General features: G+C 36.3%; 1 protein-coding gene across 2 annotated transcripts; it reads right to left on the bottom strand.

Moving 5' to 3' along the window:
* Positions 1–732: 732 nt before the first annotated feature.
* Positions 733–14,799, bottom strand: LOC132610669 (BRCA1-associated RING domain protein 1-like). 2 transcript variants are annotated; one of them, XM_060325000.1, is made up of 11 exons: positions 14,637–14,798; positions 12,646–12,732; positions 12,463–12,545; positions 8,437–8,766; positions 8,116–8,216; positions 6,812–6,998; positions 6,610–6,719; positions 2,616–2,706; positions 1,954–2,119; positions 1,501–1,619; positions 733–1,339 (listed from the first exon to the last, which is right to left on the bottom strand). In XM_060325000.1, exons 4-11 carry the CDS (start codon positions 8,704–8,706, stop codon positions 995–997), a joined length of 1,389 nt encoding a protein of 462 aa, XP_060180983.1. In that variant the 5' UTR covers positions 8,707–8,766; positions 12,463–12,545; positions 12,646–12,732; positions 14,637–14,798; the 3' UTR covers positions 733–994. The 2 variants fall into 2 exon arrangements, with proteins under 2 accessions (XP_060180983.1, XP_060180984.1); XM_060325001.1 differs by lacking the exons at positions 12,463–12,545; positions 12,646–12,732 and having other exon boundaries at positions 14,637–14,799.
* Between the last annotated feature and the right edge of the window lie 636 nt (positions 14,800–15,435).

Here is a 15,435-nt window from a genome sequence, read left to right as displayed (position 1 = left end):
TGCTTCCTGTCAATCCAAAAATGTTCGAAAGAGAATTAGATCTAATCTCGTCAAGTGGGCTTATTCTATTTCGGAAGTTAGATTGAAGATTGAGAAAGCCGGCCAGTAGTGCCTTTAGCGAATGCGTTCACGAGGCCGGTCCCCGGTGGCTAAGAAGCTTGATCACTTTGTTGAATAAAGCAAGTTGACGTGATGATCGAATCTGGGTGAAGTGTCGCTACTTGGCCCAGCGTTATTGAGAAAAAGTTTAGTTTCCATAGCTCTATCTATTGGTACCAGCTAGGGAACTCCCTCTTTGCGAGCTACTTACTTTATCTGAACCCTCTACCGACAGATGCGCGAATTGCACTAGTCATTGTGCGGAATGCCCTCTAAGCCAGTCAGTCAATGGAGGGACCGGGGCGCTAGGTATTTTCTTTCTTCTGGCCGTAAGTGTGATCAATGCCATTGAGCTTCGGTACTCTAAAATAGTAGTCGGAATTCGCTTCTGAGTGAGCTTCCTTCCTTATGCTCTGGTCTGACATTCACGAACAGCTTTCTTTCAACTACCAGCTTCAAAGCTTGATCTCATCTCTCTTCTTTTGAAAGTTTAGTACTATTATTGTTGGCATGGAAAGAGTTCATCTTGAATGGCACAAAATACATGAATGAAAATTTTGGTGCTTATTTACGGGATAATCCATCAAACCAATTGTCCTTATACTACTATCGTGTGATACAAAACTATGAAACTTTAGAACCAAGTTAGTTATCTCTCTATTTCATCAAATTATGGATTCCTTTTCAGTATGTCACATTTATACACAAAATCTTGGAAGGGCATTTGGCTTTTAAGATTCAACAATATTTCCCTGGTGCAGAGAATGTACAACTACTTATTACAAACAACAGATATGCTTTGCTCTCATCTATTACACAAACAGTCATTTAGCAGGACTCTTCTACCACAAGTTATAGTATCTCAGTTGCACAAAAAACTTGCCGCAGCCGCTCATCAGCAAAAAGGTACTAATTTACATGCAGCAATAGATTCCAGAATCCAAGTATGTTGAATGGCTTGACAACCAATTTGCTTGGCTAGATCCTCAGCTTCAGCTAATCTTTGTTGTAAAATGCTGCTTTCTTCTTCAAACATGCAACCCTGTGGGGGTTCACAGTTGTATACAACTAGAGAAGGTGGTTGAGTGTCCTGTGCAGCGCGAGTCTGCTGCACCAACTGTTCCTTGCTCTGAATGATAGTGCCTCCAGCCTTCTCAACTAGATCTAATAAGTCACTTTTGTAAGCTGGCATAAAATCTCCACTCAAATAAAACTTGAAACCATCAAAAAGCTTTGGCGCCTGCAGTATAAAAGAAAATTGTTTACTGGATACATTTTTTTTTCGTACGTGCCACCTCAGTTGGGAACCACGGAAAAAAAAAAGATTTTTAGCCTTGAAGCTTATTCATAAGGAATATAATGGACAAGTTTCTCGGTCACCTGCAATAACCAAACACTTACATCAGTTGAGACCCTCAGCCTTCCAGCTTTGGGGCCCCCACAACAACCATAATTGTCTAGAGTTATTTCATATGGTTCTTCATTTACCGGGCCATTTGCTGCAATACAAGCTTTTACCCCTGCAAATTAACAAGTTCCATGGTAGGAGAATGGAATTTAGATAAAATAATCATCCTTCTCCATTAGACAACTAAATAACTATTGACCCAAGCCAAGCAAACTATTTCCAAAAACAAAATCCATGCTATCAAAGCGGCTTTGCAGAAGTCAAACATGTAACCGGGTGTTTCTCTTCTCTTCCCCTCAACACCAAAGCAACTTATTTTTTTATCCCCGCACATTCTACTTTATTACAATTCTTGATTCAATAGTGATTAAAAATGCCCTTGTTAAGGAAAACCAATTGAAAAACCTATTCCACAAACACTTTAGATACAAGGAAACAGTGCTTACAGTCCATAGTTAGAATCCATTTTCCACTCAAAATCGCCATGAGAACTTTCATTGTTCTGGTGCATGCACCCTTTTCATCTATTGTTGCAACAACATGCGTGACATTTGGTTTCCAAAACTTGCAAACAGTTGCACCACACATATTAGCAAATTTCACCAACATATACTGCAAAACGTCAGAAAACAATAAGGGATTAATACTTTTAGAAATGAACCACTTTCAGCTAACAATTCCAAACAAAAAGAAGTTACCGATTTGTTTTACTCGAAAGGATTTTCTCAAAATAAAAGGGCATTTAGATGGGCCAATGTGCAAATACCATAAAAGTAAACAAATAAAAGCAAAGATACTAAAATAAGTGGATCTTGCATACGTTGCTATTCTCAAGACCTGCATCAACCAGGACTAAGACATCAACTTAGCGATGACAAACAGAGAGTTAAACCATCTATACATGGCCATAATAAGTTGACTCTAGTATACCAGAGGGCTGAAATATAAAAAGGGTTTTTTTGCCTGGTAACATGCCAGTGGCAATTCTCCATGTGACTTGTAACTGCATACTTGATTGTGACACTGATCAAAGAGTCTTAAAACAGATACAAGGGATATATGATAGAACTAGCAGAGAATATTGTCAATGCAGAAAGGATAAACCAACCTTCTCTCCTGAGGATAAAGCAGACCCAGAAAGAACCCATTCTTTGGGTCCATCTGATGATCTTGCCCAAAAACTCAATTGCTCGGTGGTTCTGCATGCACAATGATCAAAAAGGAAAAGGAGTTATGGAATTGCTTATAGATGAGGACAACTACCCTCATATTCTAATGACTATGCATATCTCAACTGCCCTTTGGTTTACATGAAAGAATAAAAATCAATGTGTAAAAGTATACAAACGGCAAGTTTTGTTATGTATTTCATGAAACAATATGAAGCTTTTCAATTAAGAAACCCCAATATTCTGTGGCTATCTTTATGTAACAGAGCATTGTGATCCAATATGTTCCAATGGATATGCTAGCCAACTTCTTGACAAGAATATTACATCATTCGAAGTCATTAGAATATTACATCATTCTAATGACTATGCATATCTCAACTGCCCTTTGGTTTACATGAAAGAATAAAAATCAATGTGTAAAAGTATACAAACGGCAAGTTTTGTTATGTATTTCATGAAACAATATGAAGCTTTTCAATTAAGAAACCCCAATATTCTGTGGCTATCTTTATGTAACAGAGCATTGTGATCCAATATGTTCCAATGGATATGCTAGCCAACTTCTTGACAAGAATATTACATCATTCGAAGTCTAGAAGAAAGAGAAAAAACAACAATTTCTCAATATTACATTAATGGATTAATCATATAGACTACCCAGTTAATTTAACTAGACTAATAACCTAAAAGAATAAGCATTGGCCTTCTAGTGTGCATATGTATGTAAAGATACTCCTATTAGATATACTAATACCTTAACAAGCCTCGGTTCCACATGACAATCAAATGAGATAAACCTGCTTATCGGAGGACTTAATGACTGGGAACTTGAGAGAGTTGCTGAGTTCTTTGGGACCTCGGAGGAATTTTAAGGATTGAATGAGCATGATGATACTTTAATCTGGAAGAAATGTGGTAAAGGGATCTTTACAGTTGCTTACTCAAAACTTTCATTCTCAACTCTCAAGTCAGCATACAAATAGATGGCCATGGAAGGAAATTTGGAAAGTAAAAGCTCCTTCCAAGGTCATTTGTTTTTCATGGCTGGTGGCAAAACGAGCTTGCCTTACTCAAGAGAAGTTGCAAAGGAAGGCTTTCACTTATGTTCAAGATGTATGTTGTGTGACAGAGCTTTGGAAACCAACAGTCATCTTTTTATTCATTGCGCTCTTACAACACAGCTGTGGCAACTCTTTCTGAGCCTGGTTGGAATGAACTGGACCATGCCAGCAACCACTGTAGGGATTCTGGAGTGTTGGAACAACAATGGTGGCATTGTGAGGCAGAAATCTTGGTGAAGTCCAATACCGGCTTGCACATGGTGGACAGTTTGGAAGGAAAGGAACAACAGAATTTTTGAAGATAAGCACAAGCCTTTTTGGGAAGTTAAGATGAACTGTGTTCACTTACTCTATTTTTGGTGTAAAGAAAGTCATGTAGAAGATACAGAATCTTTGGTAGATATGCTAGGACTTCTGTAAAATGTAAAATAGGCTTGCACTGCCTTGGTGCTTCTGTGAATAAAATGTTACCGGTCTCCAAAGAAAAAAAAATATACCAACAACTCGAGCAGTTCCGTACGCCTTCAACTTTCCAACTAGCAACAATTGTGGATCCACTACAATTTTATGACAAGAGATACCAACACTTCTTGTCATTCAATCATCATCACACATCTGTATATCAAGACAACCTTTTATGCAGGAAAAATAGTAGTGTACATGATTTATTTATTTTTGATAAGGTAAATAATTTTATTAACAATTGGGGAAACCCCGTATATAAGCCGTATACCAAAAGTAGTGTACATGATTTATATCTAGAGAATCAGCATAAATAATGATGGTATTAGGAAGGTACACCAGTTTCAAAATCAAAATTAATAAACCTTCAACTTTCCAACTAGCAACAATTGTGGATCCACTACAATTTTATGACAAGAGATACCAACACTTCTTGTCATTCAATCATCATCACACATCTGTATATCAAGACAACCTTTTATGCAGGAAAAATAGTAGTGTACATGATTTATTTATTTTTGATAAGGTAAATAATTTTATTAACAATTGGGGAAACCCCGTATATAAGCCGTATACCAAAAGTAGTGTACATGATTTATATCTAGAGAATCAGCATAAATAATGATGGTATTAGGAAGGTACACCAGTTTCAAAATTAATAAACCTAAACCGAGGAGCTTGAGATGAGTGGGAGGATTTTTGTTAACCTTAGGGGATTGGCTTGGGTAATGCCTAAAAAGATTACTCAAGTACTATATAGCTGGGAGGACGCAGGATTAGGAGCTGCAGACAGAGATAGATGGAGGGTTGTTCCAGCCTGTATATGGTGGACAATTTGGAAAGAGAGGAATTCAAGGTGTTTTGAGGACATCAGTAATGAAGCACAAAAGATCAAACTGAACTGCATTAGACTTTTTTGTTTTTGGTGTAAGCAGATATATCCAGAAGATACTGAGTCCATTGTAGATATTCTAGGATCTTGTTAGAATGTTGGATCAGTTGTTTTCTTTTGCCTGATGTAAATATGGTTTTCAGCACAACCTATGAGCTGGTTTCGTCTATACATACAACTGTTACCTTCTCAAAAAAAAAAAAAAAGTAGCACACATATTTTAAGGTTTCTATAATGATGTTCCTATCATTCTCAACTAGGGGTGGGCATTCGGTTCTTCGGTTTTTTAAAAGTGTGTACCGAATACCGAACCATATTTGTTCGGTTCGGTTTTCGGTTTTTTTTTTTTTTCTTCAATTTTAATGGCAATTGTCCTTCAATATAGTGACAAGACTAAATTCAAGTTAACTAGAAATTCATTCTGACTAACCCTCAGGGGTTGGCCTGGTGGTAATTGGCTTGAGCCTTGGGGTGCTCCCCTTCAAGGTCTCAAGTTCGAAACCCACTGGGTGCAAACAATTTCTGAGGGCCATCGGACTGGGGTAAAACCCTGAATTAACCGTGGTGCACTTGCGGGAAACTCCTTGCCGAGGGCCTGTGCACCCCCGGGATTAGTCGGGGCTCAAAGAGACCCGGACACCCGGTGCTTAATCAAAAAAAAAAAAAAAAATCATTCTGACTCCAAATATTCCTGGGGAACTAAAAGAACAGACCTTTAGGCAAACATGTTCTACTTTTTTAACTAAAACCCAGTCAATAAGGTAGAACTGGAGAAATAGAGATCAAGCAATTACATTAAGATGTTGAGAGAAAGGTTAAGTGCTTTGAAATTATCAGCAAATGCCTTGACAGATCTTATTTAGCTCAGGTCAAGTTTCTCAACATTGACGCAAGCAGGTTACCTGAGTAGTCTCAACCAGAAAAAATCTTTTATTTTTATTTTTAAAGAAGTTAACTGAATGCCTTCAAATAAATTTCTAGCGTTTTTGTAAAGACATTCTGATCAAGATAGGTCTTCAAATAGATTTCTTTACTATTTTTTATTTTATTTCAAATCTTGAATTGTGATAAGTGTTATTAAACAATTTAATAAGTCGGAAAACCTATCTCAAAGTAAGAGATTAAACAATTTAACCTCGCTAACTTAAATAAAATTATTCAAATTGGCACAGAAAGAATTAAGTGCGACACGTTACAAGACTGTCCAAAGATCTGTCTTTAAACACTAAGCTAAGTGTTTTTGCCTTATTGTTCGGTTTATTTGAACTCAAGTAATACAAGTTCAGTTCTTCAGTTAAACCGAAAACCGGGACCCAAAAACCGAACCGACCACCGAATTTTTAGAAAAAATAAAACCGAAACCGAACCGAAGAACCGAAACCGAAGAACTGAATTAATTCGGTTCGGTTTTTCGGTTTTCGGTATTTATGCCCAGCCCTATTCTCAACAACTGCCTAAAATTTAAGAGGTGATAGAAAACAAAATAGTACATGCCATAATATACACTCTTCTTACAGTGGAGAAGTCTCTGGATACACTTCCCTCCTGACATGCTTTCTGGACTTCGACTTCTCACTTGGAAATTTAACAGATTTATGAATTGGGCACAGCATGACAAACTCGTCCTATAATTAAAGATGTAGACTTTTAGGGAAACTAGGAAGATGCAAATTCTACGGTGCTCAATTGGATAAATTTGTTAGTTGTATTTACTTACCCTATCCCAACGGCAATCCTGGATTTCAAATGCACAGGGCACATGATAACTCCTCCTGCAAGACTTTACATAGCAGCCAAGTGCTGCACCCTTCATGCCACAACTACTACATTTGAGTTTTGCAGCTCTTGCCACCTCGGTGTCCAAATTCTGTATAATATCTCCAACATAATATACTTGAGGTGTCCTGTAATCAATGAAATTAAGTTCCGAAAAGGTATCAAACCTAAGTTGGATCGACTAAAAAATAATTGTGTGGTTCACGAAATACTGCAGAACGCCAAAGGATCAATGAAATATGATATAACATAAGAATGAGATAATGCTTTAGTAGTGGAGGTACAAGTCTTGTAGAGGAACAACCTACAGGCAACACCTGATTAGCTCTAAATAAGTTATGTCCTATCTGAATTATTCACTAAAAACACAGCTGATAATCACAACAGATTATTACGATGTTTGATTTGTTACAATCAAAGGTTACTAAACACATTTGGATTGTGTTCTTTGTGCATCTGCAGTGGAGGAAACTCATGCTCATATGTCCTTTGATTGCTCTTATTTCCAGCACATCTGGAAGCCTCTGCTACACTGGATGAGACTCAATAGGCAGATCGGATCACGGGAGGCTGCAGTAGGGTGGCTGTCAGTTAAGGTGAACACTAGAAGACCTAAGAATTTCATTTTGGGATTTCTATTTGCAGCCACTGTCTATCATATCTGGTTAGAATGAAACAGTCGTACATTCAGCCCGAAGGCAGAAGAAAGCAAAGTTATCATTGGAGACATAGTCCTACTGTTACATATAGTGGGACAAAAGCATTGTAAATGAATGACTTGTTTAGATAGGCTTAGTTATTTTTCTTGTTTGTTGATTTGGTTCTGTTTTGTTTAGCAGACCAACTGACCATAGTTTCCTCTTGGTTATTTTTGAGGATCTACCTCTAGAGTCCAATGAGCTAGCATGTGTATTATTGACACTTCAGTTAAATAAATAAAAAAATCATTGACCCAAAAAAAGGCTCCTTTTCTCTCCAGCTCCAATTGTCAATAACCATCTATCACAGCTAAATAATTCAAGCATAGCACATAATGTGTTTAAAGTGCACTTGTTCCATCTCATCCAACCTACATAAAGAAAAAGAAGTGATTGCACAGGATAGAGATGCCACTCAACTGCACGCTTAAAGCTTCCCTTTATCAGTTGCGTAATCATAAAACATTATAATATTTTCTGAAATGGTAAATAACTATAAAGCAATATTATGTTTGGAATATCAAGTTAAGTGATTTAAACCACCTACCATTCAATGCATTTACTGTGCACACATATGACTTTGGGAAGAGAAGTGACATTTTCCACCACTTCCTTTCCATTTGCATAGTACATGAACAGTCCAGTTCTCTGCACATATTTAACAGAAACTGAAAAAGTTAATATTAAGAATTGGTTAAATATAGCAGAATATGTCCAGATAAACATGTGTAAATAAACAAAGGATGTGGACCAAAAAATAAGTAGCAGTGGAAGAGAGTATTAAGAAAAATATATAAAACACCAGAATAATCGCATGCAGCTGATAGCTTGAAGTTTCTCCTTTCATAAACAACACAGATAAACTCACCTCTGTGGTCTTAGGTGAATGACAGAAAGCACAAACGCTTTCTTTCAGAGGATGTTGATCTGTAACTGCTTTTGGCTGACCAACAGAAGGAGATTCACATATTTTATTCTCCAAATTGCAGTTGGAATTAGCAACAATTTCAGAACTAGGATATCTTTGTTGAATATGACCATGACTTTCTAAGCTCTCTGACAAACCATAATTTAGTTTCTTTTGCCTCTTCATATCCCTTTCATGAAATATATCTTCACCCCCAACTGTGCAGCGCATTTGACCTTTCACCACATTTAAAGCTTGTACTGACCTCTTTTCTGTAATGTTCTCTATATTCTGAAAATGCAAAGGTCAAAAAGAAGAAAACATATAGGAGAGAACACTTGACCGCTAACAAAAACTTCTGCAAACTCTATCTATTTTTTAATCTAACAAACCAATTAAAAAGAAAACAAGAAAAAATTATCACAACCCAAGCAACACTATCAAAATCAAGATGTTGATTGTGTTAATTAATTAGCACGATTTTAGGACACTTTATTTTTCCTTTTCGCAGCGTAATTATAGGAATAGATATTTCTTTATCGTAATTGATTGTCTTTCCTTAATCAGTTAGGATTCACTTGTATAAAAACTTCTTCTCATGGGATGTAAAGACATACTGAAATACAAAAGAAGCATTTTTCTTCTTCTCAAATTCTATATGGTATCAGAGTCATTGCTGCCTTTGAGGTGCGTTTTTATCCCTCACAACATTATGGTTCTTTTTTCTTCCAAAAAGAGATTGGGTTTTCTCCCTCCTTCAAGTTGTCCGCAAAGGCTACTTTTGACAGAATTTTTTCAAAACCTGCTTGGGTTGTCTGTCAATTCCGAGCCTACCCACCAAGTTTCAGATTTTTTTTCTAATCACCGGAGCTTGTTTTCTGGCGAGACAGATCTATCTGGCGATTTTTTCCAGTTTTTTATTTTTCTCTGAGAACTGATTTGAAGATAATTTCCTTCTAAAGTACTAGGAAATCATATTTTCTAATTTGGAGTCCTATTAATATTTAATACTATGGGGGAAACAGCTTAAGGAGAAACTGTCTTCCGATGAAATTCAGCATCCTTGCCGACTCTTAACCAAACTTGACTCACTTTTGTTGCCACATCTAATTATGTGCAAATAGGTAGTGCCTAAGCTGCTCAACTTGATTCTTGGGTTGTTGTTTCTGGTGCGAACAGACACAGGAGACGCTCCTCTAAGTTTTACAAAACTACTCTCCTAGTCCCAACGGATATTATGTAAGAATAGCCAGTGGCTCTCTAACTCCCCATCTTTGGAACAGGTTTTGCTCTTTGTACACCTGATATTACCTTATCATTTGTTCTTCGTGTACCTGAGTTTCATGTTAACATGTTATCAGTTAGTTCAATTACTAAAGAACTAAGTTGTAGTATCAAGTTCTTCCCTGATCATTGTGTTTTTAAGGGTCTTCAAACAAGAAAGAGGATTGGCAGTGGTGAATAGCATGATGGCTTATACATGTTCGATGGGACTCCAGACGCTGGTCTAGCATTTTTTAGAGGAAATAAGGATGTCAATGAAAAATATAGTCCAGTTGCGTAGTCGGTTGGGGCACCCATCCTTTTTTGTTTTAAAGAAGTTATGTCCTAGTGTGTTTTCCAAAACTGAGCTTGACTCTTTGTTTTGTGATGCTTGTGAATATGCCAAACGCACTAGAAATTATTAACCTCTGAGTGATAATACAAGTAATACTCTTTTACGATTATTCATTCTGATGTATGGGATCCTAGTCAAATTTTTTCTCTGTTTGGAAAATGATGGTTTGTTACCTTTATTAACTGTTGCTCTAGGATAAGTTGGGTGTATCTCTTAAAGGCCAAAAGTGAGGTTTTCTCTTGCTTTCAGTCATTTCATATGATGATCTGTACTTAATTTGAGGATAAGATAAAAATCTTGTGAACTGACAATGGCACAGAATATATGGATAAAAGATTTGGTGCTTATATGGATGGGATAATCCATCAAACTAGTTGTATCTACATTAGTGCACAAAATAGGGTTGCTAAGAAGACAAATAGGCATTTGTTAAAACTGGAAAGATCTCTATGTTTACCATGAATCTATCGAAAGCCTACTGGGGGATGCCATTCTAGTTGTTGCCTATTTTATCAATAGAATGTCACTTAAACCCTCAATTCTCAGAGTCCCCTAGAGGCTTTAAAGGGTGAGAATAAATATACTGTTCCTCCGCAGGTTTTTGGGTGTGTCTACTTGGTTCACACTAGAAATTCTGGGAAACTTGATCCTAGAGCCCTTAAGTGTGTCTTTATTGGGATTTCTCCTATACATAAAGGGTACAAATGCTATCATCCTCCCTCCAGGAGATCCTTTGTCAGCATGGATGTTACCTTTCGAGAGTCGGAGCCCTATTTCGCTATTACACGATCACCTTTTCAGGGGGAGAGCAATAAGAAAGAAGAGATGATTCTCCCAAGTTCCCCTGTTGAAACCGCTACCACAAAGGAAAGTGAAGTTGGAGAAAGAATTCATTGGGAGACTATTGGGTGTTTTGATAGACCTGATTTGATAACTTACTCAAGGAGAAATAGAGCAGAAGAAGTCATTATGCAATCTGTCGAAAGGAGGGTATACGTCCAGATTCACCATATATGTCAAGATTCATCGAACTTGAGTAAGGAAAATACTATAGAATACTCTATAGCATATCTTAGGATATTATTTATTTAATTAAAATATTTATTTGCCTTATTAATCTATAAAAAGATTCTTATGACAGTAAGAGACGTAGAGAATCTCTTTTCAATGACCGAGAATTGGCCTAGAGCCAACAATTTGGGCCAATTGCAGCCTCCGGAAATCGGGGATGGTGAGCCCGCCCCTCTACCCTTATCGACTTAAATAATGGACTTAGTTTAAGGCGTAATTGTTGTCATGACTTAGTTTAAGGCGTAATTGTTGTCATGACTTACATTATTAGCCATAGAGAATGATCACCTATGTAACCTAAAAGTCTTATATAAAGAGCCCTCTTATACACTGTTAAACATTCGAGTCAATAAGAAGTTTTACGATCTATATTTGAAAAAACAAACAACAAAACCAATTATACTATGAAGATCTAACAGAAAGAATTCTCTTACTTTGAGACTTTATGATGGTGTGTTTTTTAAAATCAAGGACCACTTTTTTTCACAATAAAATATTGATTCAGCATGGTTCTTCAGTAGACACGCATGCAAATTATGGAAGAAAAATAATTAAGCCAAATGTAGTATCACACCATCAAACTCCTAGATAAAACAATGCATTAAAGAAGGCAAACAAACTAATAGAATTTTGGTTGATGCCATCATCATGTGCTAATTCCAAATCATTTCAAATCTTACTTTGTGAAGTGCATATTGCACCAAGAAAATGACTTCAATGTAGCATTAAGTAAGTCTACTATATATTTCAAGGAATATCTATATCATTTTGTCCTAGTACTTGACATACTAATGCAATTCCCAAAAGAATGTTTAGCAAGTGTTGTCTATATCCATACTCCATCTATGTGAGTTTCCGCATAGTTGTTCCAAGGATTGCCCTATGTTGATGATCAACATAAAATATTCATATTATGAATTCATATGTAATTTGAAAGATTTAGGGAGCATCTATTTCTAAAAAGAAAAATTATTGAGTATTAGAATAAAACAGTTCCAAACAGAGCAAAATGAATATAAAGAATCCATATAGCCAATCCAACTAGTTCAGGACTAAGGCATAAATAGTTGGTAAATATATTGTCTATTCCCAATATAAATCAATAGAATGGAAGCCTTTGTCTCCACTACCCAAAGAGAGGTTGAACTTCTAGCTAAAAGTGCATACAAGTAATATTTTGAACAGTACTCACCAAGAACATAAATAAATGGGAAAATGTAAGAAAAATATGGAGAGTCCAGTGGTAAAACAAAAAAAGGTACAAAGCGAATCATCATGAGAATAAATGTCACTGTTACCTATCCGAAGAGGATATCAAACACATAACCCATCCATCAAATGGGCTGCAACAAGCATGGATGGCGTTCAAGCAACTCACAGCCTAAAATACACAACCATATACCCACACATCTGAGTGAAATCATCGGTTTGAAAAAATTAATTAAAAATATGAAATTAAGCAGCATGGTAACAACACCTACACTGTTGTATGCTTTCTTATTGTGAGCCACTAGATTTTTCTTCAGGTCATGCAGCAACTTTGAATTGAATATGCTTTACTTCAAGCACTATACATGCACAAAAGAAAACACAATAGATCCTGAATAAGTGAAGAAAAACAGCCTCCAGCCACTATGACTCAAAATTGGTCAAAAGACAGATAGGTGGGTACCCAAAACCAAGCTTTATGTAACTTAAACTTTTATAAAGGTTCCCTTTTTTAATGTCATGATGCCACGTTTATCTATTTTAATTGTAAACAGTAAGAGAACGTCGTTGGAAGTTACTAGTACAGATATTGAATGGCAATGTGAAGCTTCCTCAGTTATGAGACCATAGTGCTACTCAGAGAAGCTGCTTGGTCCATCTTTCTATTTTTTTTTAATTTTTTTTTTTTTGGTGAAGTAATTGATTGTATTCATGGCATCGGTCCATCTTTTTAATTACTTCCCTTAATCTTGCTATTTATTTTGCTTACTTCAATTTTACTCATGTTAATCTTCTTCCGTTGCCAACATACAAATTCCAGTAACTTCTCTCCTGCATTTTGTTTTTCCTTATTGTTTCGTCTTTTCAGTTTTAGCAGAGAAACACACAGGAAAAGGCTTCTGAAACACGTAATAATTGTCGGCTATAAAGATGAATAAGGAATAGACAAACTAAGAAGCATCTTTAAACAGAATATTATAGCTAGCAATTTCTAGTGATGTACTATCATGGATAGAAGAGGGAGCACAAGACACTAAAAAAAGGTACGACAACTAATGATGAAAGAAAACCACGTGAAGAAAAGCTTACTTGCCTTTTCTCTTGTTAACGGATGGAAAAGTACCAATTTCAGTGCACTTAACATACGAGGTCATGTAGTTGCATTATTATTTTTTGTTTCATTTGTCTTGTATCTTGCTATTGTGCTGTCATATTTTACTTGATACTTTGCTTCAAATTCTTTTCTTTTCTTTCGAGCTGAGGGTCTATTGGAAACAACCTCTCTGCCCCACAAAGGTAGGGGTAAGGTCCACGTACATCTTACCCTCCCCAGACCCCACTTTGTGGGATTACACTGGGTACGTTGTTGTTGTTAACATACAAGGTCGAGGTAGAAGGGCATTATGTGATCCAATAGGAAAATTGCAAACAAGTGAAATGCACCATCCTTCTCTGCTGGTTTATCTTATGTCGTAAATGGCTTTCGCAAAATAAACATATTTCTATAAGTTATAAAAGGATTCTAAGTATTACGCCTTGCAGTCAATGAAAGGAGAGAAGATTCTTTCCGTTGAATTTTCTGAACTCCCTATGCAGTGATATTCTTATGATCATACAACGATGATGCAATATTTTATCCCGATGCTACTTTACATTTAAAAACAACTTCCTTGTCCTTAACTCTGTCTCGTACCGGTTGGCAATTGGCAGTTAAGCAGAGATTATTAGTCCATTCATTGAACTGGAATCCCCTTCCACACAAAAACTGATGTGATATATTTTCCTATCTAAGCACCCAAGTGCACTAAAGTAATTTTCATAGTATGTAATCTTTAATCAAATGGAGTAACATGGCATCACTTATTGATACAACCTAGGGAGAACCACACCCTAAAAGCACATTGCAATTCCGATGTGAGGCTCAAGTCCCATACCTTGCAATGGACCATAACACTTATATGCACGAAATGTAAACAAGTTGTTGCACAGAAAATGCAACAACAACTGGAAAATCATTGCAGTTACATTACTGTTCAAGGAGTAACATAAAATACTCCCTCTGTTTCAATTTGTTTGTCTCATTTTGACTTGACACGGAGTTCAAGAAAGTGAAAAAAAAAAAAAAAGATTTTTGAATCTTATGCTATTAAACTAAAGATACTAACATGTCACGAGGAAATTTGGAAATTACATCTAATTGATAGCAAAATCAACTAATGTAAAAATAGAAAAGATTAATATAGAAACTGAGACAAGAAATTACCTTTGGAAAAAATTGAAGACACTGAAAGAGAGGAAGAGAATGAAAAAATTATATCAGCCCAGAAAGCGCTAGTCTTCCCTTTTATTTTTCAGTAAATAAATTGTTACTTTTAACCCACAATAGTTCTTGCGGTGTTCTTAGCCCCCTTAACTTGCTTTCTCTCTTCTTTTGCCCTCTTAAATTCTCTAATTGCGTAATAAAAAAAAGGTCTTTTACTTAAATAGTCCATTTGAGTTTGGAGTTTGCTAATCCCTTGAGTTTGGGGTTTGAAAAAAGTGTTTAAAGTTTATAAAATGGGAGAATTTTTGTCCATGGTAAGAACATTTAAGATAAACTTTTTAATCTAATGGAATTTCTCAATATTCAAAACTTTCAACTCAAGTGGTTACTTAGGGTTTGAATATTATTGCATTTTCATCACTTTTATACAATGAGTAATTAAATAGATATAAATTTTATAAGTTAGATAAATGCACATTTTGGCTTGCTTTCGCTTTGCTTAGAGTTTGATTGTTTATTTAAATGTCAAATAAGCCTAAACTTTCAAAAGAAATATTAAAATGGTATTACCCGCAAGGATGGTTCAATTGGTTGAGCATGGGGCTTTCATAATGGAGGACTCAAGTTTGAAACCCCCGTGCTTACAACAGGAAGAGATTTGCCTTCTGGGTCGAGCTCGTCGCACTAGGCTTGCGTAGCGCGGATTATCTCTCCTGGGTGGTTTGCAAGCTATTGCACAGAAGCTAGGCTTACCTGTGCGCACCCGAAGGGACAGTTCCCATGTCATCAAAAAAATAAA

The sequence above is a fragment of the Lycium barbarum genome, chromosome 9 (assembly GCF_019175385.1).
Source record: "Lycium barbarum isolate Lr01 chromosome 9, ASM1917538v2, whole genome shotgun sequence".
NCBI lineage: Eukaryota > Viridiplantae > Streptophyta > Magnoliopsida > Solanales > Solanaceae > Lycium > Lycium barbarum.
Note: the sequence above shows the minus strand (reverse complement) of the source record. Positions and strands in the feature narration are given on the sequence as shown.